Here is a 27927-nt window from a genome sequence, read left to right on the forward strand (position 1 = left end):
TAGTGGAGCAAAGAGTCAAATTCCACACAAAAAGCGTACATCTGCTAACCATCTAACAACAAGATTGTAAATTTTTTAAAAAAGTTATTAAAACAATTTTATCTTTTTAAAGTGAAAAATTGCTTGGACCTCTATTAGGTACCTTTTTTTTGTTTTAATTTTCTTTATTTTAAAAAAAGCGATACAAGTTGTTTAGAGACATCAAATCAGTATGTATATCCTCGGCAAATAAAATGATGATGCGTTTGGAGGAGTCGGTAGACCAGGTTTTTTTCTAATTTAATAATCCATTTCATATAAAATTGTGTTTTAATTAAGTTCAATTTTAATTTGTATTATGATGGTTTAAAAATTCAGGGCTGTTCACGCAATGCGACATTTTCACTTTGATCCCAGTCTTATTTCCTCCCCTCCACGAAATAATCTAAATATCACAAAATAAGGAGTCAGAAGTGATATTACGCAAGCGTGAACAAGGCATACTCTCAACTCCTCCAAACTATTTAATTTTTTAGGACAGCTTTCCCTCCGTCATTTTAAAAAGATTTTAAAATATTAATTAGTTTTTACATAAAAATTCTTGGACTCTACTTATTGGGAAGAAAGTGTCCTCGATTTTGGAGTTTGTATAAAATATATCTGTATTGAATTATTAAAATAATAATACCTATCATCTAAAACACTCACACCCTGGGCACTTTACTCTTTTTACAAAGAATCTTTATTTTTGTATTTATCCTAAATAACCATTTATTCGTCTGCGGAGGGGTTGCCTAAAGGGGTGGGGGTACACACTTCCGCTACGAATTAAGTCCTGAATTCTGACGGATTGCACATATATATTAAGTCACTTTAGACAAATCACAGCAAAATTATTCTATACAACAGTTTATGCTGTGGTCGTGAAATCACTCCTTTTAGCGTATCACTCAGAATTCAAATGCTTTACAAGGTTTTTTTTTTAATTTATATATTTACATTTTTTTGTTTTAAAGAACTAATGACTCTGTTTTTGGATCGATAATGGGGAATGCTACGTTTCCAACGATGCGATAAGGCTGTGATAGACGACTGACTGTAGTTCGTTGAACATAGACGAATGACCGCAGGAAAACGAGGACTCGGTCCTGATCCTCGGCGGTTCTTCCCTGTTGGACAGGTCTTTCAGCCTTTCTGCGGCTGACTGCTCTTCCAACCTGGGCCGTTTTGGATCTGACGACGAATCCAAATCGACGACGTTGATCTCATCGTCATCGTCATCTATGGATGTAAGCATCCTTGGTGTCAGGGGCATGTAAAATTGGGAAAGAACGGCATGAACGTCGCTCTCGTCCACTTCTTCTATTGACCTCTTCCTCGCCTCCCTCCTCGCAGGTTCATCTTCCTTCTTCGCCGGAAGATTCGTTATGTCTGCCAACTGTTCAGACGACCTCAGAGGTTCAACATCATCCTTGAGGAAATCTGAGGCGAAGCACCTGAACCCGACCGACTGCTGCTTCTGCAGCTTTTCCTCCCGGGCCTCCTTCTGCAACCTCTTCATAGTGTTATTTATGAGCACGGACCGCCTCAAAGAGCTCTCCGGATCCTCGATCTTCTTCAGTTTGTTGATCGATATTTTCAAGACTTTTCTCCTCTCCTCCTTTTGCCTGTATTTGGCTGAGATCATAGATGGCCGGTTCGGACGGCAGAAGCTCGAACCGTAATTCTTGCCGAACATATCATCGTCATCTTCTTCGACCAGCTTGTTCTGATCGGCGAGGTGGTTGTTGTTCGCCGTCAAAGGGTTGTTGTTATTTTGGTTATTCGATTTCATGCCGGCGGTTCACCAGCACCCGCTCGGCCTCTCGTGCTCGTCACCTACTCCTCCTACAACAAAAAAAAAACAACAAACATTAATTCAAGACCTCAAGCTGATTCAAACAATAAAAAACTTAAGAAAAAATCAAATTAATGAATTCCATAAAACCACTTATACCACATTTTGAATGAAAAACCAAGAATTCTATGAAACCAACATAAAATTTTGTATGAAAAAAATTGTACTTCCATAAAACTACGTATATTAAATTTTGTATAAAAAAAAGAGAAAAAAGAAGGAATTCATGAAACCACATATATCACATTTTTCAAGGAAAAAACCTGGAATTCCATAAAACTACGTATATTAAATTTTGGGAAAAAACCGGAATTTCATAAAACCGCATATATCACATTTTACATGAAAAACCAGGAATTTCATAAAACCACGTATAAAATTTTGTATGAAAAAAAATCGTAATTTCACATAACCATACCACATTTTACATGTAAAAAACCGGACATTCCATAAAACTACATGTATTAAATTTTGTTTGGGGGGGGGGGAGAAAGGAATTTCATAAAACTAGGTATACTAAATTTTGTATAAAAAAGAGAGAAAAAAGAAGGAATTCACAAAACCACATATATCACATTTTTCAAGGATAAAGCCTGGAATTCCATAAAACTATATTAAATTTTGGGAAAAAAACGGAATTTCATAAAACCGCATATATCACATTTTACATGAAAAACCAGTAATTTCATAAAACCACGTATAAAATGTGTACGAAAAAAATCGTAATTTCACATAACCATTCATATCACATTTTACATGTAAAAACCGGGAATTCCATAAAACTGTATTAAATTTTGTTTGGGAAAAAAAAGTAATTCCATAAAACCATATATATCACATTTTTCAGGGAAAAACCTGGAATTATAAAACTACGTATATAAAAATTTTATGAAAGAAAGAAGGAAGGAAGGGGAAAAAAACAAAAACAGGAATTCCATAAAAACACATATACCACATTTTGCATGAAAAAAAACAGGAATTCCATAAAACCACACATTTTGCATGAAAAACCAAAAATTCCTTAAAACCTCATATATCACATTTGGTATGCAAAACCAAGAATCCATCTCAATCTATAATAACGGGTTATTTATTATAATAATATAATATAATAATAAAATAAAAAGATTTTTTTGAAGAACAATATAAATCCAAGGAATCAGAATCGAAGTTCCCCCGTCCATCGAAGGCATATCAACAGGGGAAAAAACAGGAAAGTTTAAAAGAAAGAAAAAAAAAGGCAATATCTTACAAAAAAATTCACGTCATTGCAAATTACATGCATATTTATAAAAGTGTGCTCATCGCGCTTTCACCCCTTTTCCCTTTCCACGGTGGGGCGGCTTCGTCAAGGCACCGCTAGATCTCGACGCCGATCCTCTTATTACAACAGTCTATTACTCCACCCCCCCGCCTTTACAGAGGCAAAACCACTCCACCCCCCGCCTTTACAGAGGCAGACCCCTCCACCCCCCCGCAACGCCCGATGCCCGACTTCACGCAGCCCGTTTAAATGGAACGGACCGCTCGCTCTTTCTTCCTCCTTCACACAGTCGACACATTTAATCGACATTCCAATCGGAACAATTTAATTACAATTAAATTATTAAACATACCAAAATCTATGTTTAATCAATTTTCAATTTTTTTACCCACTATTGTTTAATTTAATAATTGACAGTTTTTATTAGGGTTGGAAGAAAAAAGACGATACGGGCACGTCTTCAATTTTTTTTTAAATTTTAAAGCCCACGATAAAGGCTTCTTAAAAAAAATCTTAAGATATTAATTTTACACTTAATTTTCTAGGATCAATTTAAAAAAAATTAAATCCTACCGTGGCATGTGTAATACTAGAAAGTAATCCAGGCCCTTTCTAGCTTCCCCGTATTGGAAGATGCCGAGATACGGGGGAAAATGCGTTAATCCCACTATGACACAGGACACCGTGACGGGACGGGGAAGACCACTTCACGCCGAGACGGAGGTGACTAACTGAATGAGGAATTGGAGGAGAAAAGGTGGAGCGGGGGTCGAAGGGGCCGTGGTGGGGGCACGGAAAAGCTGCGGTGGGGATGGCGGAGTCGATTAGCCTCCCCCTCCGCTTCCCCTCCCGCCTACGAGCCCGTGTCGTCCGAGGTGTAAACACAGGACCGGAGAAGTCAAGGGTGGTCAACGGAACCCGTCTGCCTCTGGCACAAGTCTGCAGGGTGCAGATACGGCTGTGATGCAGCGGTGCCTCTCCAATTGCCGTTATCCGGCGGCTAAGCCGTTCCACACTTTATTATCTCGATTATCCATAACGTCTTCACCTTGCTAATAAGCTCTAGGATTCCGCTGAACATATGATACGGAATCCTGGCGGAAACGAGCATGTTAAAAGGTTCAATGGAGTACCATTCAACCAATTAGCCAATACCATTAACCAATTAGCTTAATAGTTTATTGAGAATGAGGAAATCTCAGGAGGACTGTGAAGTGGTAAACTTGATGAGAAAACCATGATCAGAAATGGCCATTATGGCCCTTTTACGAAATATTTACACCCAGTTTCTAATTATTTTTTTTCAAGTTCTGCCAGTTTTTCTTGCTGATGTGAAAAGTGTGAAGCATGGGGTGACAAAATTAAATTTCCCCTCTTGGGGATCTACTGGTTGATATACCTGTCAGTTTGGTCTTCTAGGTCCAAATACTTTATTAGGCTGAACGTATTTATTTGCGAAAACGATGTTATGAGAAGTCAAATAATGGAGGTGGGTCTGCTGGTTGATGTACCTGTCAGTTTGGTCGTCTAGGTCAAATACGTTGTTAGGCTGAATGTATTTATTTGCGTGCATGGTGTTATGAGTAGTCAAATAATGCAGGTGGGTTTGCTGGTTGATGTTACCTGTCAGTTTGGTCCTCTAGGTCCAAATACTTTGTTAGGCTGAATGTATTTATTTGCGAAAATGATGTTATGAGAAGTCAAATAATGGAGGTGGGTCTACTGGTTGATGTACCTGTCAGTTTGGTCCTCTAGGTCCAAATACTTTGTTAGGCTGAATGTATTTATTTGCGTGAATGGTGTTATGAGTAGTCAAATAATGCAGGTGGGTTTGCTGGTTGATGTTACCTGTCAGTTTGGTCCTCTAGGTCCAAATACTTTGTTAGGCTGAATGTATTTATTTTCGTGAATGGTGTTATGAGAAGTCAAATAATTCCATAGCCGTATTTGAGTGAGCTCTGTGTACGAAAAAATATCAAATTTCGTCACGTTTAAGACTGAATATTTTTCATAGTTTAAAAAATGCATGATTTAGGATAAGCCATACAACCGACGCATATTGGGCCATTGCCCACGCAAAGGAAGAGAAAGGCTCTGAGCCACGTTATTTGATGAGTCATTCCTTGGCTCTTTATAGAGAGCGTGTATTATGCTTGTTGCGAGACTTGTTAGAATCAAGTGTCATCGTGATCACACTGTCGTAGCGATCGTTTTGGCACCACAGCTGGAATGACACCGCCAGCGAGAAAAACAAACGAACCGAGAGAACGGAAAACTGATCATTCTGACTCGATGCTTCATCGCGAACAGGCCACATACCTTCTGTTGATTTTCATCGCTTCAATATACTTTTTCCTTTGTCACATTTATTATTAGATAATTATTGTATATAATCTTTATAGTCAGTATTAGTGAACTTAACGAAGTCTGTGGAGTGATGAATCTGAAGTTTGGACTAAGATTTTGGTCGACCAGTTTCTACCGTTTCCCATAACAGTGTCACTTTTTCCCATGGTGCTATGAAAAGTACGAAGGGGTCGTTTCTGTCAAATTTATTAGATTGGTTGTATTTATTTTCGTGAATGTAGTGAGGGCCCAATTATACTATTTGAATTAACTGTCCACAAAAAAGACTGTTTACTGAGTGGATTTTTATAGTTTAACAACTGCAGGCCTTTATCATTATGATAAGCCATACATGGTTTACACATAAGCAGTTACTATAGGGCCATGGCCAGTGGCAAGAAAGCAGAGAAAAGCTTTGTCCCACGTACTTTGATGAGTAGTTCCTTGAATCCATGTAGAGAGCGTACAGGAATTTTTTCTTGTAGTAAGTTTTTGTTTGACTTTTTATACAGAAAAAAAATCAAGTCGTAGTCAACATAATTAAATTTACCACTGGATAAAATCTGAGATGTTGGGAGAAATCATTGAGGTCAATTGATTTTTTTAAATAGTCAAACATGGAAAATTTCGTAAATGGAGGAGTTTCATTATCATACGGATCATTAAGGCAGTTAATTGCTCTTTGTATAAACGGTGAGAAAATCTTCCTTAGCCTCATTTTTTTGGCAAGTGGAGTAATATTACCCAAGGCCTGAATTACATTAAACTGAAGAAATTTTTTTAAATTATTTAATTAATTCGTTATTTAATATTAAAAAATAGATACTTGAATTATTACAAAATGTATTTTTGAAAAATATTCATAAAATGGATGCCCACCATTGTTGGTCGTTCGCCTATTTGATAGAATAGAAAAATCCAATAATTTTTGTTGTTTTGTTTGTGTTGTTTTCTCAAGTTTTTTTTTCAAACATGCAATATTCTGACAAGCTAAGGTAAAAAGGAAACTCAAAGGAAAGATATGATGTGGAGTAATATAGTTTACCACCCCAGTTCCAATCGACTTTCATCCCCGACCTAGTTTTGTTTAATTATTATTTTTTAAGGGCTCGCAAGCCGAACAACGTAATAAACAATAAAGTAATATTGCATAACACACAAGCAGACAAATGATGCCCAATCGGTTGAAAGTAAATTATCCCCGTCGAGCGTATCCACACGAAACCTCGCTACGTCATTTTCTCCAACAGGCCTTGTACGGAGAGAGGATCGGCCTTCCACTTTTTTTCTTTTTCGACAAGGTTGAATTATACAAATTTCGCCCCGGAAATACCTATAGGCATACTATGCAGCGTTAGGTATGAGTTGAAAACTCCTCAGAGGTTTTTTAGTTTCGCCTGAACCGATTTTGGACAAACAGTGTAACTTTCTTTTTTACATGCAATAATATAAAAGTTCAGGCTATAGAATGGTTCGTCAGGTACTTAAAAATCGTAACTTAATGCTTAATTAAAATCTCAAGTTTGGTAAGAAAAAAATTTCAGTTGTTAAAAATCACCGGTTGTTTCAACATAAATTTCTTTCATAATCTTGACTCTTAAGCATTTGGTTTACAATTTAAACCGGTCTTGCGTTGCACATTCGGGGCTTCTTAGTTCTGTAAAGTTTCACAAACAGCAGGTAAAGAACTGCTCACCGGAATGCGAATACAAGAACCTTCGAGAGTAGTAATGGAAAGAACCTTGAGTTCAAAAGTCAGGGTCGGATTTCTCTTTTATCGGAAAGTTAAAAAAACTGTTTTTGCTGTTGTCGTTTTGCTACGAGTGTCTATGTTCGATTTTTATAACGGGAAGCGAACATTTCAAAACAATAACAAAGAGACGAGCAAGAGCTGGGGTGGCATTTGACCTACAATCGGCCAAATTGTGTCGATAAACTGTTTGATTTTTTGTTTGGGAAAAACGACAAAATAAGCTAGAAAAGACTTTTTTGGCTACTATTGGAATGTACGCAGATGAATAAAACTGAATCTTCAAGAAAATCTTCGATAAACGGAAATCAAAACGCCAGTTTGTGGAATATCTCAATAAACTATTTGACCTAAAAGTATAATCCTGAAAAAACCGGAAAACATGCAAGATAAATATTGTAATTTTCATAAAATTAAAACTTACACAATGAAATAAAAACCTCCGTTAAAGACAGAAAACCGTCGGTACATTTTATTTTTGTAAAATTGGAAAAAACGCAGTGACCTATTTGAGGAAAAACCACAGGAAAATAAGAAAGAAAAAAATCACTTTGCGTATAATTAACTTTCATGCAATTAGGTAGGCTAAAACCGAGGAAAATTTTCCTAAACCACCGAGTCACTTAGGTATTTTTGGTATGAATATAAAATATTGACTTGTAGTACAAACAATTACAATTAATACAATAACATAACAATAAACCTTGGTGAACCGCCCATAAAGTAGGAAAAAATCGACTTTGTATAAAAAATCAAACAGAGGAAAAATGGGAAAAGTGTAGCTTTATAGATATAGTCACGATAAGTCAAGTGATTTGAGCGTATCGAGCCGAAGGTCGTGGGTTCGAATCCCGCTCGTGACACTAACTTTTTCAACCAAAACCTTACATAAAAAGTTTAATTAATTGAAAGAAATAATTTGGCCAATAGATCGATAAATATAACGGGTTTATAGATATAATTGTAACGTAAGTAAGTTCAATATTTAAGGGGAAATAACAATCCAAAATAAGAACATTTTGACATTGCGTAAAATTAAAACTGATGGAATGAAATAATTATAAATCCTTGGGGGAAAAAACCTAATTAAACAGGCAAAAGTGTAGGTTAATAGGATCGTGGAAAACCTCGCCCAATGGTACATTTTGGGTATTCGTTCCATATTTAACTTTATATTATTTCTAATTAAAATTTTTGATAAATATAATTCAACTACATATGCACAAAATACTCTTATTTTTATTTACTTAATCTACATATTTTTAAGAAGTTGTTTTCTTATATTATTTATAAATAGTTTAAAATATGTTGTATTATTTTCAGTGACGATTTAAAAATATGCAATCACAATGATAAATGTGATGTTTTTTTAGGTATATTTCCATGAAACATTGTTTTAACAAATTTTCTTATTTTACATATTGTTTAATACTTAAGTAAGTTTTTCCTTTGATTTCTTAGTTTTGCTTTTATATTGTTATATTTTATATATTGTAAATTTCTATATTTAAACATTTTTATAAATTGGATTAATTCCGTAAAATATGTTGATTAGAGATTAAAGAAATAAATTGTCTTTTCCACAATAGGCATTTATTTCGTCAGACGCGTTTCGGCCTAATGTAGACCATCTTCAGTGACGTTTTTTAAAATAAAGCGGTTTGGGGGGTTTGTTACATAGTTGTAAGTTTAAAAGTGGATGTCTGGACGACAATGGACGTGGCGAGTTGTCTGTCAAGAATAAATGTCGCCTGTTGTGGAAAAGGCAATTTATTTCTTCCTTCTACAGCTAAAACTTGAGAAGGTAATAAACCAAAATAAAGAGGAAAATATTGATTTTGTGGGTAAAGTAAAAAAGTTGGAATATATATAGACCTCGGGTTAACTACTATAAACTGGGTTAAACATCGGTTGTTGGGTATAATCGTGGACAATCAATAAAGTCAATCACTAATTTGAGAAAAAAAGCCAAAATAAGATAGAAAAGTGTTAATTTCGCTGTGTTAACCTAACATGATAAAATAGCAAAAACCAAACGCCAAAAGAATTTAATTAAAAATAGAAAGGTGTAGCTTTTGTAAGTAAAATCCTGGAAGAAGAAGAAAAAAACAAGAATATAAAATTAACTAAATAAATATTAACTTTGTGTAATTTAAAGATTATGGAATAAAAAGTAAACCTATGATTGTGGAAAATCTGAATAAATTTCAATGGCTTATTTGAGGAGGTAACATAAGCCAAAAGAAGCAGGAAAAGATAAGACTTGTGGATAATTTAAAGTTGTGTAATTAAAAAAAACCTCGGTTTAAAACTCCAATTCAACAGGAAAAGTTGGTTTAAAGCTCTAATTGTGAAAATTTCGACAAAACTCAATGGCTTATTTGAGAGGGTAATAAGGGAAAACAAACAGGAAAATATCGACTTTGTGGATAATCTAAAAGAGTTGAAATGTAAGTAGACCTCGGGTTAACTATTAAACTGGGTTAAACGGACGGTTTATACGTATAATCGTGGATGATGTCAATTACCTGTTTGAGAAAAAAAACATCAAAAAGTCAATAAAAAATAAACCTCTAATTGTGGAAATACACTCAATGGCCTATTTGAGGGGTACTAAGCCAAAAGAAGCAGGAAAAGATTTTTGTGGATAATTTAAAATTGTGTAATAAAAAAAACCCTGGTGAAAAACTCCAATTAAACAGGAAAAGTTCGTTTACAGCTCTAATTGTGAAAATTTCAACAAAACTGTGGCAAATATTGACTTTGTGGATAAACTAAGACTTGGAATATATATATAGAACTCGAGTTAACTACTATTAAATTACCTACTTGAGAAAAAAAGCCAAAATAAGCTAGAAAAGTGTTAATTTGTGTGTTAAAACTAACATAATAAAATAACAAAAAACCAGAAGCCAAAATAATTTAATTAAAAAAGGAAAAGTGTATATTTTGTAAGCATAATCCTATAAAAAAAAAGAACAATTAAAATGAACAAAATAAATATTAACTTTGTGTGTAATTAAAAGTTATGGGACAAAAAAAAAACTTGGTGAAAAATGAAACTGAACAGGAAAAAAATATATGTAGGCGACCCATTTGGGTTGTGCGATCTTTCCGGGAATGGACCAAAAATAGACACCTTCCTGAACAACATGGTTTGGACATTTGTGGTCAAAGTCAAACAAATGTATTTCATTGCACGGTTTAAAGAGAAATAAAAAAAAATATTTTCCAGTAAAAGCGAATTTAATCCACTGGAAACTGTTTTCCCTTAATTTGTCTTATTTATTTTTCCTCGGATCGGAAAGTGGATCCGTAGAAAAGACCCAGTGATTAATTAAATTAATTAAACGGAGTTGTGAGTGGGAGGGGGGGTTATTTGTCCCCATTGTTCGAAATTAGGGTCGCGGAGTCAGTTGACAGGAGGTGATGCCGGGGCAGGAGCTCGCCGGCTCGGATACGAGGAGCCACGGCCTAGGCGGACGTCGAAACGCTAGCTCCTGCCTTTTCCTGTTCCCCTGTCATCACCCGCCCCAGGACCGGCGTTCGTGGGCCGTTTCGCGCCAAACGCCCGCCCGTGTCGTGTCCGTCCCTTGTTCCGACGGACCTTTTTCAAAATTCGAGCCCAACAGGCAGAAAATTATCAAAGCACAACGTTTCGCCTATAAAGATAATGCGGACTTTATTTTATATTTACTCGCCCGGCCGGCTGTTTTCAAACGATTCACTCGACCGTCCCCGCATAGTTATTTAACGTCGGTTTAGGTCGAAAATATGTTTTCAGGATATTATCCATTTGTCAATTTAATGTTTATTCCCCTTTTGTAATTTGCAAAAGGCAGGATTATAATAATTTAAGGTATCCCGTTTGAACCGAAAACTAATTTAAAACTATAATCGATATTATTGAAATGATAAATATAATGTGTGCTACAGTAGCATAATTATCATCACATAAAGATAATATGCTTTTATCGGTAAAGCTGTTAAGCAAATTATTCCGTGTACTGTCGGTACTTGCAACTTTATAAATTTAACTCACCCATACGATTTGTACCAGCAATCTCTTAATTGATATAGCCATAATTGATAATTACGACCAGTGAGACATATAAAAAGAACATAATAAATTATAATCATAAAAAATAAAACGCTTTTAACTGACCTTTTCGTAAAGGAAAACAAAAGGTTTCCCCTCCCCTTTAATTCCCTTTGAAATTAAAAAAAAACATGATTGGGGTATGAAATCAAGAAAAAGAAAAAAAAGGTAAAATATAACACCGAACGTGAATATAACGCAATAAATAAAAAAACAACAACAAACAATGACATATCAAACCAGGTGTTTCAGTTTTATAAGGACTTTAGAGGAAATATGAATGTTCAAGTTTTTAATGATTGTTTGTATCGAGTTTCAAAAATTGTAAATTTATGAGTGATTATGGTCAGTGTACAGTGTACTGGCTGGTACTTGAAAGTTTATAAATTTAACGCAATCATACGGTTTGTACCAACAATCTCTTAATTGTAAAATTATTTAGCCATAATTAATAATTACGACCAGTGGGACATATAAAAAGAATATAATTAATCTAATTATACTAATAAAATTTAATAGTTTTTAACGGATCATTTCGTAAAGGTGTTGTAAGCAAAAGGTTTTCGGTGTAATATAAACTTTGGAAAGAAAAGAAGAAAGAAAGAAAGAAATGAGTTGGATATGAAGTAAAGAATAAGAATGTAAAATATAACACGGAACGTGAATAGAACGCAATAAATAAATAATAATAATAATAATGACATCATCAAACCAGATGTTTCAGTTTTATAAGGACTTTAGAGGAAATATCAATGTTCAAGTTTTTAATGATTGTTTTTATCGAATTTCAAAAATTGTAAATTTATGATTGATTATGGTTGGTGTACAGTGTGCTGTCGGGTCCTGGCAATTTTATAAATTTAACGCACCCATATGGTTTGTACCAACCTCTTAATTGATATAGTCATAATCGATAATTACGACCAGTGGGACATATAAAAAGAATATAATTAATGTAATTATACTAATAAAAAAATAAATCATTTTTAACGGACCATTTCGTAAAGGTGTTGTATGCAAAAAGTTCCCTTGTAATGTTACCTTTTGAAATTAAAGAAGAAAGAAAGAAAAAATGAGTTGGGTATGAAATCACGAAGAAAAAGAAGAAATGGTGTAATATAACCGAACGAGAATATAACTCAATAAATAAAAAATTATGGCTCATCAAACCAGGTGTTTTATTCGATGAGGAATTTAGAGGAAATATCAATATTCAAGATTTTAATGGTTGTTTTTATTGAGTTTCAAAAATTTAGGAGTTAGTGAAGGGGCAAAAGATTAAAGTGCCCGGTTAGTACACTGAGGCCCCCTTAATATTTTTAATTATCTCTTAGACAATTGATTATCTTACGACAATATTTGGTCCGTTTTAAAGGATTAGAGGTAAATGAAACATAGTTAACAATCAATCACCCACTTCTATTTACAATTGGATTTTGTAAATAATTCTTTGAATAGTCAGTCCTTTCTTTGTTGGTTTTTCTGTAAAAACTTTTTACTAACGTTGCGGTGGTTTTTAAATTATACCATTTTTAAGTTTCAAATTTGTTTGAGTGATGGTTTTAAGAGATACAGAAAAAAATGCTGAAGCATAGAAAGTCATGCGTATGTGGTCAGGGGGCTTAAAATTCACAGAACAACTTTGCAAAGGTCATGCTACCAAGATAATCGAAATACTCGAGAAAGCATGGATCCAGTAAACAACAAAAATTAAAACGATTGCAAGTATTTACAAAAAAAAACGAGGGTGGCCACTTTTTGCCTCTCACAGTAAACTTCCTGCTCGATAATTTTAACCTACTGACATTAGCTGCTAGTATTTTGTAATAATTGGAATTTACGGGTGGAACAGATAAATATAACGATGCAGGGAGATAAATGGAACATCCTTATCAACAAACACTTATTAAAGATAATGCGCTTTTAACGGACCATATGATAAAGCGTAATAATCAAGGTGTACAGTTCATGCATAAGGGGCATAAGAATTCACGAGAAAGAAGAAAAAGCTGAAAAACGTAAATTATTTAATACTCAACGTAAATATTAAGCCGAAAATCGAAATAAATGACATTATCAAGCACAAAGATTTTGTTTTTCATTACTTTTCAAACTTTGACATTGCTCAAGCTTTACATGGCACACGGATCTCCTGTGGAAGCTGAAGGTCATCCTACCAAGCACGTACCACCTCATCCTAAAATGGTATCTGACCGTTATTGCCGAGTTCTATCCTATCTATGCTGGCGTCACGTAAGGGAGCATTCTTGTACCTCTACTTTGCACGATATGTACTGTTGATATTCCCCTTCTCAAGAAACAATCCTCAGGAACCTTCAGAAACAGTTCAGGTGAAACGAAGAGCCAATATATTTTCACGGAAGGGTTACACTATCAACTATTAACTTTAACACTTCACTGACTTCACCTGGACAAAGGGTTTATTTCGAATCCGCACGCAAGACATAAGACGCAACTAAACGGGTTTTTCAAACTATTATCGCCGTTACTCCACAGACTAGTCTCACACTCAATAAAAAAAAGGAAAACAGTTAAACATTTAGAAAAGTAAAAATAGTTAGTAAGAAGTACAAGGATAGTACAAATAAAGATTTGTGTTTGACCAAAAATTTCCTGTTTGATGGATCGACATTGGCATTAGCCTATATTCGTTATTAGTGATGTATAAAGAAAGATAAATGTTATATCATCAAACACAGGTTATATGTTTTTAATAGACCTTACAAATCTGATGTAAGCTACAGAATGAAGGTGTACCTTTTGATCTTGAAAGAAAACAGCGATGAGGGAGATAAGAATCGGAATGGTTTTATAAGCACCTTGTGTTGTATAAAACGTAAAACGAATAGTCTAACGAATATAACGTCCTAATTGTAAATAATGACATAATCAGTGTTGTACCAAATTAAAGAAGATCTACGTCAATGGCCGAGAGTTTGTGATCATTCCTTTTCTTTTTTGTTCGTTACGTCTGAAGGCCTCCGGCATTCGATAGTCGACGATCGTCTTCACTTTTAACGGGTTTTCTCCTCGGGATGTGGGTTGAGTCGCGCTACGAGGAAATGGGGCAGGAATTTGGGACTGAGGGAGAGAACGGAGCGGATGGCCGAGGCCCGAAGAAGGATGGAGGTGGGAGAGCTCGGTAACGGTACCAACCAGAGTGAAAGTAAGTCTGCGTTGCACAAGGAACCTTCCGACCATCAAACGACCCACATTCGGAACCCGACAGCCTTCAGTCCGAGACCCCTCCGGTCCCAGACCCTGTCTACGGTTGCGGAAAGGGACGTCACTGGCACGATGTCACCATTCAACACTTCTACCTTTTTATTCAATAATTTTTATGTGGTAAAATAAAACTGGACTGGAATACATTTTTTGAAGTAGAGAAAATATTTCTCCATCATTATAGGTAGCGGTGCTGATGTAGTCGCCATTGCGCATAGTCTTCTCTCAATGCAGAAACTATATTGCCCAAACTTCAACTTAGTTATGAAAAAAACACAGGGATCATCCTTCCTTGTAAGAGATATTACAAAAACTTTGTCTATCTAAGTAACCACCTTTTTCGAAGGCGTACTCTTAAAACCTACCTGGTTGAAAATTCAAAAGCACAGCATGCCCTGGTACTCGAAAGAACCAAATTTTTTATCGCAGGTATTGGCATTTCGACTAGGGAATTTATTCCCTTAATCTATACCTTAAAAATGGATTGGCGAGTAAGAAGTTGTCTGACCAGAAGCACTTCTGGCTAAAACAGACAAAGGTCTTTAAGGAGGAAAGGCACATGTCAGTAACAGACGGTATCCTGAACCCAAGGTTCAAGACAATCCATTGCAAGATGGCACAAGAAAAATGATTTTTGGAGTCACAGCAAAATTTGGTACTTGGTCAAAAAAGTCCCTATGCCTACAACAAGTTTTCTCCCACTACAAATTGTAAAGACAAGAAAAAAACTCCAGCAAGGCAACATCCATTCTTGTCCATCTGTCCCAGCAGTTATCAAAAACTCTTAAGTCGATACTTTTCTTTCGAATCCCTGTCGATATTTGCTAATACGTATTTTTTTAACCCTCGAGTGTGACGGCCTATCCTCGATTGAAGTGAAAGTAGCCCTCGTAAGGACGAAGAGGTTTTTGGGTGGGAGCGTGCGAAGGAAATAGGGCGCACCTAACAATGAAGACGTGAGGGCTTGGTCCTTGACTGGAATGCGATCACTCCGAGTGAAAAGCCACCGGTAGAAATTAATGTTTAACACTTAACGTTTTATAATAATTACTATTTTTATATTAATATTTTTTGGCTTATTGAGAAATTAATGCACTATTTTTTGAAACGTTTCCTTACTAATGCTTTTTGATATTCTCTGTTATTTTTATATATTTATTACACTTTAATTTAATCGTATTTGATTTAACACTTATATAATAACCCAACCACGCATTTGTTAAATACACATTAAATAACCTTTTGGCTTTTGGAGATTTACTTTATGTTAAATGGCTAACGTGTTCAAGTAGGTTATTCATATATTTCATGAATTGGTCAAGATTAATAAAGGTTAACTGAATATTCTGAGCGATAAAGATAAATAACATAACAAAAAGGTAATTGCTAGTTATCTTTTTAAAAGTGACTTTTTGATCTTTATTTTTTCCTTTGTTAAGCTACGATCAGCAGACAGAACGGGAAAGCCCAGTGTGCTATTGGTTAAGAAATAGCACATTTGCATCACAAATCCACTTTAACACACTTAACACGTTTTTGTTTGTCTAAAAAAATTCTGTTTGTGGCTGTCCAAATTTGCTGGAGTAACCGTGGACGACTTCAATTTGCTATCGTGTCCAAGAAGACTATTCATCAGCAATTAAAGATAACTTTGCGAATTGTTCCTTATTAATAACGGTTAATTGATTATTTTGGGTACTAGAGATAAATAACAAAATCGTATAATTTTTAAATTTATCTTTTTAAAAGCTTGAACTCTCTTTTTTCCCTTTTCAACCAAGGGTCAGCAGAAAGAACGAGCAAGCCCGGTTGGTTTTGAAATATTTCTTGTATCACAAATCCACTTTAGCACACTTAACACGTTTTTGTTTGCCTACAGTTTAAAAAAATTCTGTTTGTGGCTGTCCAAATTTGCTGGAGTAACCGTGAACGACTTTAATTTGCTTTCGTGTCCATGAAGACTATACATAAGCAGTTAAAGTTAACTTTGTTCTGAATTAGTAACGTTTAATTGATCATTTTGAGTGTTTAAGATAACTAACAAAAACGTATAAGGCTAAATTTATCTTTTTAAAGTTTTGAACTTTCTGTTTTCCTTTTTCAACCAACGGGAAAGTCCAATGTGCTATTGGTTGCGAAATAGCACACTTGCATAACAAATCGACTTTAATACACTTAGCACGATTGGTAGTTTGACTGCTTAATCTAAAAAAAAAAAATCCCTTTTTTGGCTGTCCGAATTTGCTGGAGTAACCGTGGACGACTTTAATTTGCTATCGTGTCCAGGAAGACTATTCATACGTTGTTAAAGTTAACTTTCGTGAACTGATCGTGATTGATAAGGATCGTTTTTCTTTTTATATGCTAAAGCTAAGTAAAAAAAAAGTGTTATCTGTACAAAGGCGCCTTGTAGGAAATCGTTCGGTGAAATTTTATCATGGTTTTTTTATCTTTCCTTTCTGACTCTTTTTATTAGCTTTGTGAACATTTTGATTATTAAACTTTTAATTCGTGGTATACCTTAAGAGTGCAAAGAAGACCGTGCATAAAGAAAACTTTAACATATCAGCAAGAGCAGTTTTGATATTGTTAAAATATTATTTTACATGTTCGAACAGGGAAATTGGGACTATAACCAGATGAATACTGCGGGTTTTCGTATTAATTTATGCACTTGAATTAATTGTGTTAAATTAAGAACATAATAAAGTATTGAACGTGAAAATTGACTTTCTGAATATATTGGAGAAAAAATGTGCAGGAAGTTTAAAAGTAAAAGTAAATGGGGGAAATATGCCTTTTCAGGCGTATTTTTGTACGTTTTATCGTTTAATCGCCTGTACTAACACGTATTTATCAGTTTTAAACCGTATACAGCCACCCTTATAATAAAACGAGTAGGAAAATGTCCAAAAGCTGATCTCGTTTATCTGATCAAATGTCACTTTCTAGACAATTTCCAGGTTTTCCCCCTTTCCAGGTGACAACAACCTGGGTCGAGGTTTTACTCGAAATTGTCTTTTACCCTTTCAATCCGGGATCGATCCGTTGAAAAAGATGTCGGGTCTGAGGGAAAATAAGATGTTGCAATATTTAGGTGGCTCGAGAAGGTCCTTGGCACACTAACCCGGCTTGTTCGCAATCTCCCTGCCACCTCCCCCTCATCAGACCCTGGTTCCTCGTCCGCTAACCAACAACTTAAAACACCCACACACGCGAAGCTTTTTAAACTCAATAGAAATACGAAAAAAACGTCAATTTTGAATTTAAAAAATAATAAAAGTCCATCACTTCGGTCGTTTTGTACAGGGGAAGGCGAATTCGCTTTCGAAATCCGAAGAAGGGGAAACTGGGTCGAATACCACATCCCGTAACCAATCTTTGTGTTGAATCGATTAAGAGACGACATGGACGTGAATCGCAGATAAAACAATGACGTTTGCCGAACAATCGCGAACAAATTAAAAGCCCTTTAAACTAATCGGAAGGGAGAGATAACACGATCTGACGTCCTCCGTTTTCCCGATTAAAGAAAACAAATTCAACAGAGGCGAAAAAATAACTCTTTTATGTAACGTTTATTTGACATTGACGGCTATAATAATTGTACGTTGTGTTGATGTCACTAGTTGAAGTTACTTAGTGACGACGCGTTTTTAAGGGAAGAAAATTTTTTTTATTTACACTGCTATTCGGTAATTACATTGGCTGAAATACGCGTTAAAATTGTATATATTCACCCACACCATTCTAATCCTATTGATCAAGCATCAAAGCAGGTGTGCTATTTCGTTTACACTTCGGAGGACAGGCTTAAATCCGAAAGGAAATCGTCAAATTCAATTCCATCGAACGGCATTAAAACCCGAGAGTATTGTTTTTAACAAAACCGGCCGATGAATTATCTTTATTCGCTCTTATCTCTCTTTACGAAATTATATCACCGATTAGTAATTTTACGGACAAACAATAGGGTAAAGAAGGACATTCTAACCTTCATTCTTGTTCATATATTTTCACAATTTCTCCCTCTCTGTATCGCTCTCGCTCACGCTCTCTCTCTCTCTCTCTCTCTCTTTCTCACACACACACACACGCACACGCACACGCACACACACACACACACACACACACTCTCTTTTTTTCTGTTTCCATTTTTCTAATTCTCATTTAATTTCCCTTTTATAAACTCTCTCTTTCTCCCATCCTATCTCTCTCTTAGTATCTTTTTTCAACTCTATCTTTCTATCCCTTATAATTCCTTTTTTCTAAACCACTCTCATTCTAATTCCTTTTTACTAGCTCTCTCTCTCTCTCTCTCTCTCTCTCTCTCTCTCTCTCTCTCTCTCTCTCTCTCTGTTTGTTTTTTCTAACACTTTATCTCTCTTTCTCTCTGTTTCCTTTTTTCTAATTCTCACTTACTCTCCTTTTTTTAAACTCTCTCTTTCTCCCGTCCTATCTCTCTCTTAGTATCCTTTTTTCAACTCTATCTTTCTCTCCCTTTTAATTCCTTTTTTCTAAACCACACTCTCTATCTCATTCTAATTCCTTTTTACTTGCTCTCTCTCTGTTTTTTCTAACTCTCTCTCTCTCTCTCTCTCTCTCTCTCTCTCTCTCTTTCTCTGTTTCCTTTTTTTTAATTCTCATTTACTCTCCCTTTTTAAACTCTCTTTTTCTCCCGTCCTATCTCTCTCTTAGTATCCATTTTCAACTCTATCTTTCTTTCCCTTTTAATTCCTTTTTTCTAAACCACACTCTCTATCTCTTTCTAATTCCTTTTTACTTGCTCTCTCTCTGTTTTTTCTTACTCTCTCTCTTTCCTTTTTTAAATTCTCACTTACTCTCCCTTTTTAAACTCTCTTTTTCTCCCGTCCTATCTCTCTCTCTCAGTGTTTTTTTAACGTTCTCTCTCACTGTATCCTCCTTTCTCTCTCTCACTGTATCCTCCTTTCTCTCTCTCACTGTATCCTCCTTTTTTAACAAATATGCTCTCACTCTGTTTCTTTTTTTTAAACATACTCTCTCTGTTTCCGTTTTTCTAACTCTCACTTACTCTCCTTTCTTAAACTCTATCTTTCTCTCATGTAGTTTTCTACTTCTGTATTTCTCTTGCATTCCTTTGACTCCATCTCTCTTTTTTTAAATAACTCTTTATCTCTCTCTCTCTCTCTCTCTCTCTCTCTCTCCTTTTTTTTAATTCCTTTTCTCTCAAAAAACTATTTAAAAAAATAAATTGTTTTTCTCTCCTTTCCTTTTTTAAACTCTCTTTTCTCTCTCCCTTTCTTTGGCAGTTTACCTTTTTGTCTCTCTCTGTCACTCTCTACCTCTCACTTTCGGCGATACGTTATTGCTGTTTGTTTTGTGGCAACCAACCGTTGTCACTCTCTCTATCTCTATTTTTTCTTTCTAATCCCCGTTACTGCTTGAATTTACACTATCACGGATTATTGAGTTTTGTAATAGTTGCTTGAACACTCATTTTTTGATGGGGGGGGTTCTAGCGAAAGGATTTTTGGCCCATCCAAGAGATCCAACGGCCTGCTAAATTGCGGTTGCACTTTCTCTACCATCCTCTCTCTTTCTCTCACTCTCCCTGTTGCCATATTTCTTTCTATTTTATGCACACCCAACCGTTCTCTTTCTCTCTTCGTTTATCATGAAACGTGAAAATCTCTCTCGTTATAATGAAACGCGAAAACCGGTTTCACTGGTTTTCTTCTTCCCTAGTACCGCAAAATAACGGAATAGACGTCAATTCAACTAAGTAAAACAAAACCAACGCCAATTTGTTATCCAATCCGAAAAATTTTCTTCTAAAAATTTTGTAATGTAATTAAGAAAAAAAAAAAAAAAACCAACGAGATTGACTCAACAGCTGATCGACTTGTACGTGCATAAAGGGAAAATCGAAATCAAGAGGTTATGATTTTTTTTAATATATCGCAATTCGTTTTGTTCAAAAGATTTTGGTTAAAAAAAGCAGAGATTAAACTTCGTAATGGTACACGTTCTATAATTGATAAGGAGCCTTTCGATTATGCAAATTATCAGCGAACTTTCCTTTGGGATCTGTGGATTTATCAGAATTTTCGAATGTGGGATAAGCGAGGAGGAAATGGGCTATAAACCGGAACGAGGTAATCTCTCCGTTGAACAGGAATTCACGGTGTACATTTATTATTAAAGATGAAAATTGCAAAACTACAAACGTCGATAAGCAGTAAACTTTCTTAAAAGTACACTACTAAGCCTTAAAACTCTACTGGCGATTCCAAAAATATAAAAAGGTACAAAACTTACTTTTGAGCAGGAATTTCACAAATGATTTGTTTAAACGGAAACAGATTAAAACATTTATAAATTAAAGAGCTTATAAGTAAAACTTGGAAAAAACACTAGACGAAATTGAAACTTCCCCTGGACAACGGTCTGAGAAGTTTATAACGCTCACGGCTAACTAAATAATTTCTAATTCTTGTATGGAAAAGATAATTAATTTTTTAATTAGCAATGAAATCCAACGGACCGAATATTTTTAACACGTTAAGAGGGCTAAATATAAGAAAAACGTATTTTCCTGTAGGGAAAGCGTCGCAGGAAAATGAGGAAGTGGATTGTTAATTGTTTTTTTCTTCTGCTTTTTTTTTAAAATGAAATAACCCTTTCGTTATTGCTTAAGGGTATTAATTAATTGTACATATATTGTTTGTCGGTTAGGTCGAAACAATGACCTATTTCAAAATCCGTTCTCGTCCGATTATCCATCCACCTTGTAATCGGCTTTAAAATCGTACCACTTCAAGGAAGTGAAAGCTGCTGTGGGTCGAGTCTCATTCCATCAGTCGATGGATTTTTCAATTTTCAAAACCGTAGAGAAAAACACGTTCGGTCTCGAACAAGTAGTTCCATCGAGGTTGGAAAAATATCAAAAGACCCGCGGATTATGAATCGTTAAACGTTTGATTTGCGATAAAAGGCAGCCGAAGGGGCGGGGTCGGGGTTTCGTGGATGTTCCGGCCCCTCCGACCCGGAAGTCGGACCTAACCGAGTAACGTAAACCAGTTGCTACCAATCCCGGTCCACCTCACTTTCACCTCTCACACTCACTACCTTCAAACGGTGCTATCTTCACGATAAAAGTTCTATTTTAACACAGACATCTATACTGATTTAGTTTTGTGTTAAAACGAGGGAGAAGGCCAACCTTCTCGACCATATCCCATTTTTCTCGAAACTTATCGACTTACCATTGGGAAGATAACTCGTACATATTACTGCATACGTCTCTGATGACACGCATACATCTGCGTACACCTCTGATTACGAACTATAGCTGCCCTGATCCATCTCGCTGTTATGATCTGTCAGGTTTCATTATTTCATCATTTTCAGTTTTTCTTTTATTAATATTTCTTATATTATTTAAGAGAACCGAGTTTAAATTAAACAAATAAACCTAATAAAGAGAAGACAAAAAATTTAACGATAAGAACATGAAGCAACCTAATTAAGATGGCGAAATGATGAAACGATTCCTGACAGACTAAAGCAAGACCAGGCGGACGCGACAGAACCACATCTACATTTTTATTAACGTGATACGTTTATAAAATTTCATTCAACTAGACGAAAAAATGTGTCTTTTAGTTCTTGACAAAAATGAACTCATAAATTTTTATATATCTCGATCGGCTATCATTAAAAAACATTTTTTTTTCAACATTATATATTTTTAAATCCATTAGGTTTCGTGGTCCGATTGACCAAATAAATTATTTTCAATTAATTAATCTTTAAGTAAGGTATTAGTTGAGATAAAAAAAGTCAGTGTCTCGAGCGGGATTCGAACCCACGACCTTCGGCTAAATACGCCGCTGCTCTACCACTTGAGCTCTCATGACTTCGATCCATTCGCCAAAGGTCTTGGGTTCGAATCCCGCTCGTGACACTGACTTTTTTATCTCAACCAATACCTTATTTAAAGATTAATTAATTGAAAAGAATTTATTTGTTCAAGCGGACCACGAAACCTTATGGTTTTAATAAGCAAAATGAAGTATACTTCACTAAAGCTCTCCGTGGACATTTCATTTGTCGCTGAGAATCAAATAGATTGCACATTTGAAAAATAGCAAAAAGGAGGGAAAATTCGGGTTGAGATGGGAAGTTGGTGTGCGAGTGGATCGAAGTCACGATAGCTCAAGTGGTAGAGCAGCGACGTATTTAGCCGAAGGTCGTGGGTTCGAATCCCGCTCGTGGCACTGACTTTTTCATTTCAACCAAAACCTTACATAAAAAGATTAATTAATTGAAAGAAGTAATTTGGTCAATAGACCACTAAATATAATGGATTGTATATTACGTGATCGTGTTCGTTTTTTGTGATTTGATGAATTACCATCAGATCATGATCACTACAGCTCATTAATGGGCCCTTGGCCTGCTTACCGATTCAGAGATAATTATTAATTATCATTTGGTATAGACGAAAGTTTTGAAATTACAACGTTTTTTCTCACTATGACAAGTTAATTAGTTTAATATACTGCGCGAGAAATATAAATTTTCAAGGGTAATGTTTTACTATGATAAAACCGATATCTGTCGGTTGATAAGATATACAAGTAGTTTTGACAAAAGGGTTTTCTTCTTAAAATTGTTCCTAAAGCTTGATGTCAAGGCTTTATACTTTAAGAGATGGAATTTATAAAGTCTTGAACTTCACCGTCTCGTGTCGATTTAAAATCACTATAACAAAAGACCGGGGAGTGGTTTAGACCAAGAGACGTGTGCACTTTTAATTAAAGAAAGAAAATAACCGATAAACATGGTCAGTGTTACGCAAGAAGAGATTATTTCAAGCGGAATCAAATCACAGAAGGAGGGGGGCCTGGGTTCGACCATTGTTCGTCGTGGCTTATCTTGTGAAGGCATGTCGAAAAACGTCAACATATCTTTCTTTCCCTTTTATAAATTTATCATCGGATAAACAGTTTGAAAAACGGAGAAGAAAAACCCCCGAGGCGATGTTAGAATTGTAACTATAGAAGGACGGTGGTAACGGTGTAACATGTGTAACAGACATGTCTTACATAACATTTTATGCTAAATCAAGTCTTTCCGCGGTGAAAGAGGGTTAAACAATAAAAGTTTTTCTTAATATAACAAATAGGAAACATTAAGTGAAAAATGGAGAAAGACCGAAACAAAGCAAGAACATGCCGACCATTATCGAAATTACATCATCACTACTTTCTTTCTAATTTAATACATTTTAATAAAAAAACCGTATGATTATCCAAAAATAACCAAACTATTTCAATCGATCCGTGATAGAAATCCAACTCAGTCCAAAAATACTCAAGAAGGAGATTTATAGGACAAGGTTATTTTTTTCTAGGTCAATAATTTTGGATAAAATTATACTTTCGTCCTAAAAAACTCTGAATTTGCCTAACAATACATTTTCAATTTAAAAGGAAAAACAACCCCTGTCGAATTGCGTCACATTTTATCTTAAATTAATTTTAAATACAAATTTCCCGGGGTTGATGGGGCGAAAGATAAAATGAGGAAACGTACGATCAATATTCCAAGTAGAACAAAAAGTCCACCGGTAAATATAGCGAAATGAAAAAGCCTATTGGATAAAAACGTGGAGGACTGGCGGACCAGGATTGGAAAAGTCCAAGCTCATCAACCCACGTATATAGAAATATCGCATTTTAATGATTTTTCTACGGAAAAAATTATAAACGACTATTATTATTTATAAATCGTGAAGATGAAATTATAAAATTAGTATGAATTTGTACTAGTAAGTTTACATAAATAAATGTTTTAATTAAAACAAAGAGAGAGAAAAAACCTAACTAACTGTAGGTCCATAACCACGAAGGGCTCAAAAAGGAATCGCGTAGGAAGCAGCTATTAAAGATCAGATCAGTGCTACCACTTCGTGATCGATCCGATTCATCGTGACAAGTACTGGCTCAAATTGTCCTTTACATATAAAAATATCAATATGAAATATACCATTTTAATGTTTTATCTAATGAAAAAATTAAAAAACGACCACGATTATTTAGAAACCATCAAGATTTTTATAAATGGGCCTCATTTACTATTTACTGTTTCCATTGTTTACTTCTCTTAAATTAAAATGAGTAGTTATGTTTCTATGAATAGTTATATAAATTTTAATTAAAAAAAGAGAAGAAAAAGGACTATAGATTCATTACCATTAAGATCTAACAAAAAAAAATCGCGCACCATATTGCTTATGATCGGCCCTATTTATCGGGACATGTAATGGTTCAAATTGACCTTTAAATAGTATAAGTTTTAAGATAAAAAATAAAAAATGACAACTATAGGTCCATCATAACGAATACCTCAAAAAGGAATCGCGTAGGAAGCAGCTATGAAGATCAGGTCAGTGCGACCATATTGCATATGATCCGCCCTATTTATCGAGACAAGTAATGGTTCAAATTGACCTTTAAACAGTATAAGTTTTAATTAAAAAAGTAAAAAATGACATGACTATAGGTCCATCATCACGAAGACAAAAAAAAAAAAAAAAAATGGCGTAGGAAGCGGTTATTGAAGATCAGATCAGTGCGACCATATTGCTGATGATCGGCCCGATTCCTTTCGGGATAAGTGCTGGTTCAAATTGACCTTCAAATAGTAAATCAATAATAAATATAACGTTTTATTGTTTTATGTAAAGAAAAAATCCATGATTATTGAGATATTAAAATTTTTATGGATGGACCTCATTTAGAATTTTTTGTTTCAATTGTTTTCTTCCCTAATATTAGAATGAGTATGTAAAAGTATGTTTCTACCAATGGTTACATTAGTTTTAATTAAAAAAGAAAAAAAGAGGTACATGAAGATTAGATTCATTACCACGATCAAAAAGGTCATTTTAGGAAGCAGCTACTGAAGATCAGGTCAATGCGACCATATTGTTTATGATCGGCCCTATTTATCGAGACATGTAATGGTTCAAATTGACCTTTAATAGTATAAGTCTTAATTAAAAAAGTAAAAAACGACATGACTGTAGGTCCATCCTCACGAATACCTCAAAAAGGTAATTGTAGGAAGCAGCTATGAAGATCAGGTCAATGCGACCATATTGTTTATGATCGGCCCTATATATCGGGACATGTAATGGTTCAAATTGACCTTTAAATAGTATAAGTTTTAAGTTAAAAAAAAAAAAATGACAACCACAGGTTTATCATCAAGACGACCTCAAAAAGGAATGGCGTAGGAAGCAGTTGTTGAAGAACAGATACGACCATATTGCTGATGATCGGCTCGATTCCTTTCGAGTTAAGTGCTGGTTCAAATTGACCTTTAAATAGTAAATCAATAGGAAATTTAACATTTTAATGTTTTATCTAATGAAAAAACCGTAATTATTGAGATATAAAGATTTTTATGTATGAACCTTATTTTGTATTTTTGGTTTCCATTGTTTTCTTCTCTAAAATTATAATGAGCATATAAAAGTATGTTTCTACCAATGGTTACGTAAGTTTTAATTCAAAAAGAAAAAAGAGGAACATGACTATTGGATTCATAGCTTCGATGACCTCAAAAAGGTCAATGTAGGAAGCAGCTATGAATATCAGATCAGTGCGAACATATTGTTCCCAGATTTATCAAACTGACCTTTAAATATAGTAAATCAAGCATTACTTTATAATTTGATTGTCTCTTAGTGACGGTTGCGTCAGATGTTTAACAAGCGTATCACCTCGCAATCTCTTAAGTGCCGATGGTGTCCCCCGGGGTTTTTCCTCGGAACGCAACCACGGACGTCGTTTTCCCAATAACGAGCTTTCATTGCACCATTTTCCACCTGGTCATCGATTTACCATTTAAATCAACAGGTACTTTGGGACTGCCGTCTTTTTTTATTATCGCAGTAGGAGAATATCTCAAGAGCGGAAATAACATAATAACGTTACGTCAATTTACTACTACGTGACGGGAGGTGTGTAGCATGTGACCACAATTCTCCCACTTCTCCCCACTTTGGAGTTGGTGCGTCTCGGTACTTCACAGGAGCGTAGGGCACCAACCCCCCCTCCCCCACCAAGTACAAGCAGGAAACAGCTAGCCCGTAAGCAATTACTGCGCTGTTTGAATCTGCCACTTTTGTTTTTTCCCAATTCGTAAACCAAAAGTTATAAAAAAAAGCATGGAAGAGATGATAAAAGCAAAGAGCCCTTTAAATTTTAAATGCCACCTCTTGTTTATTTAATAGTTCTTTGTCGGTTTATAAGAAAATATTCTCACCTTTGTAAAATTTGCCTTAATCTCCGTTTATCCTTAATCCGTTGTATCTTTAAGTCGCACACACTCCTTGTAAACAAATGTCACACGTCAAACTAGGCCTTAGGTCCGATGACCGTTGTGTGGAAACTAAAAAAAAAACGATCCCCTTTTCGGAATAAAGGATTCACATAACGTTTTTCAAAAAGATCACTGTGTCAAATGACGTTGTCTCCAATAAAGTTGGGCCGGGTGTCACGGTCCAAATGGTGCGATGGTTTACAGAAGACTAAACGAGGGAAGCGGAGTTCCGAGTGGGCTCCACTCGAGGGGGAAATGGTGACCTGACGTCACAAACCCCACCAACACAACAAATCCCAAACACGTTTTTTCCCTTTAACGCCCCCTCACTATATTTAATAACCGGGAGTAATCCAATCCGGTCCCATTAATTACCACTTTTACTATAATCCTCCCTTTCCGGACTCGTGGTTTTTTTTTCTTTATATCATCAACCTTTTTTTTTTTTTTTGCTTTCGTCATCCATCGTCACCGAAGGACTCAGCTTTTACGATAGCAAGTCAATACTTTAATTACATCATGTTAAAACGATGTTTTCCACTTAAGCGAATGATATTTCGTGGAATCCTCCCCACCGAATTATTTTACATAAAAAAATATCTACAGTTAAGTGTTCAAATATTTTCATTACCCAGGCCCCCTCACAAGGATTACTGAAAAATTTGGATTACACAAGATGTTAAAAAATAATTTCAAGGCCACACTTTATTATTCCATACACAAAATCTATTAGAATAACTACATACATACTGTAAATTTTTCTTCAATTAAAAAAAATTTTTTTGTACATTTTTCTCATTGCTACTTGCCACTTTTCGACTCACTAAGGAGTCGATCTAACACTTCATTTTTTGGTCGTGAAGGGAGGTAAGTGATCCAGTAAACAAATTTTTTTCGAAAAGTAAAGGTTACTGAAAAATTTGGATTACACAAGATTTTAAAAAATAATTTCAAGGCCACACTTTATT

The 27927-nt window shown here is 35.1% G+C and overlaps 1 protein-coding gene across 3 annotated transcripts; it reads right to left on the reverse strand.

Moving 5' to 3' along the window:
- LOC106672506 (probable WRKY transcription factor protein 1) lies at nt 1–27176 on the reverse strand. Of its 3 annotated transcripts, none has more exons than XM_014404019.2 (2): nt 26903–27176; nt 1–1866 (listed from the first exon to the last, which is right to left on the reverse strand). In XM_014404019.2, exon 2 carries the CDS (start codon nt 1811–1813, stop codon nt 1034–1036), a length of 780 nt encoding a protein of 259 aa, XP_014259505.1. In that variant the 5' UTR covers nt 1814–1866; nt 26903–27176; the 3' UTR covers nt 1–1033. The 3 variants fall into 3 exon arrangements, with proteins under 3 accessions (XP_014259505.1, XP_014259504.1, XP_014259506.1); XM_014404018.2 differs by lacking the exon at nt 26903–27176 and adding an exon at nt 20882–21041; XM_014404020.2 differs by lacking the exon at nt 26903–27176 and adding an exon at nt 3714–3884.
- Between the last annotated feature and the right edge of the window lie 751 nt (nt 27177–27927).

Source organism: Cimex lectularius, unplaced genomic scaffold, assembly GCF_000648675.2.
Source record: "Cimex lectularius strain Harlan isolate CLEC.00 unplaced genomic scaffold, Clec_2.1 scaffold64, whole genome shotgun sequence".
Taxonomy (NCBI): Eukaryota; Metazoa; Arthropoda; class Insecta; order Hemiptera; family Cimicidae; genus Cimex; species Cimex lectularius.

What these genes read in the sequence shown, in the direction of transcription:
- LOC106672506 (XM_014404019.2), bottom strand. Translation starts at nt 1,813, where the DNA reads ATGAAATCGAATAACCAAAATAACAACAACCCTTTGACGGCGAACAAC.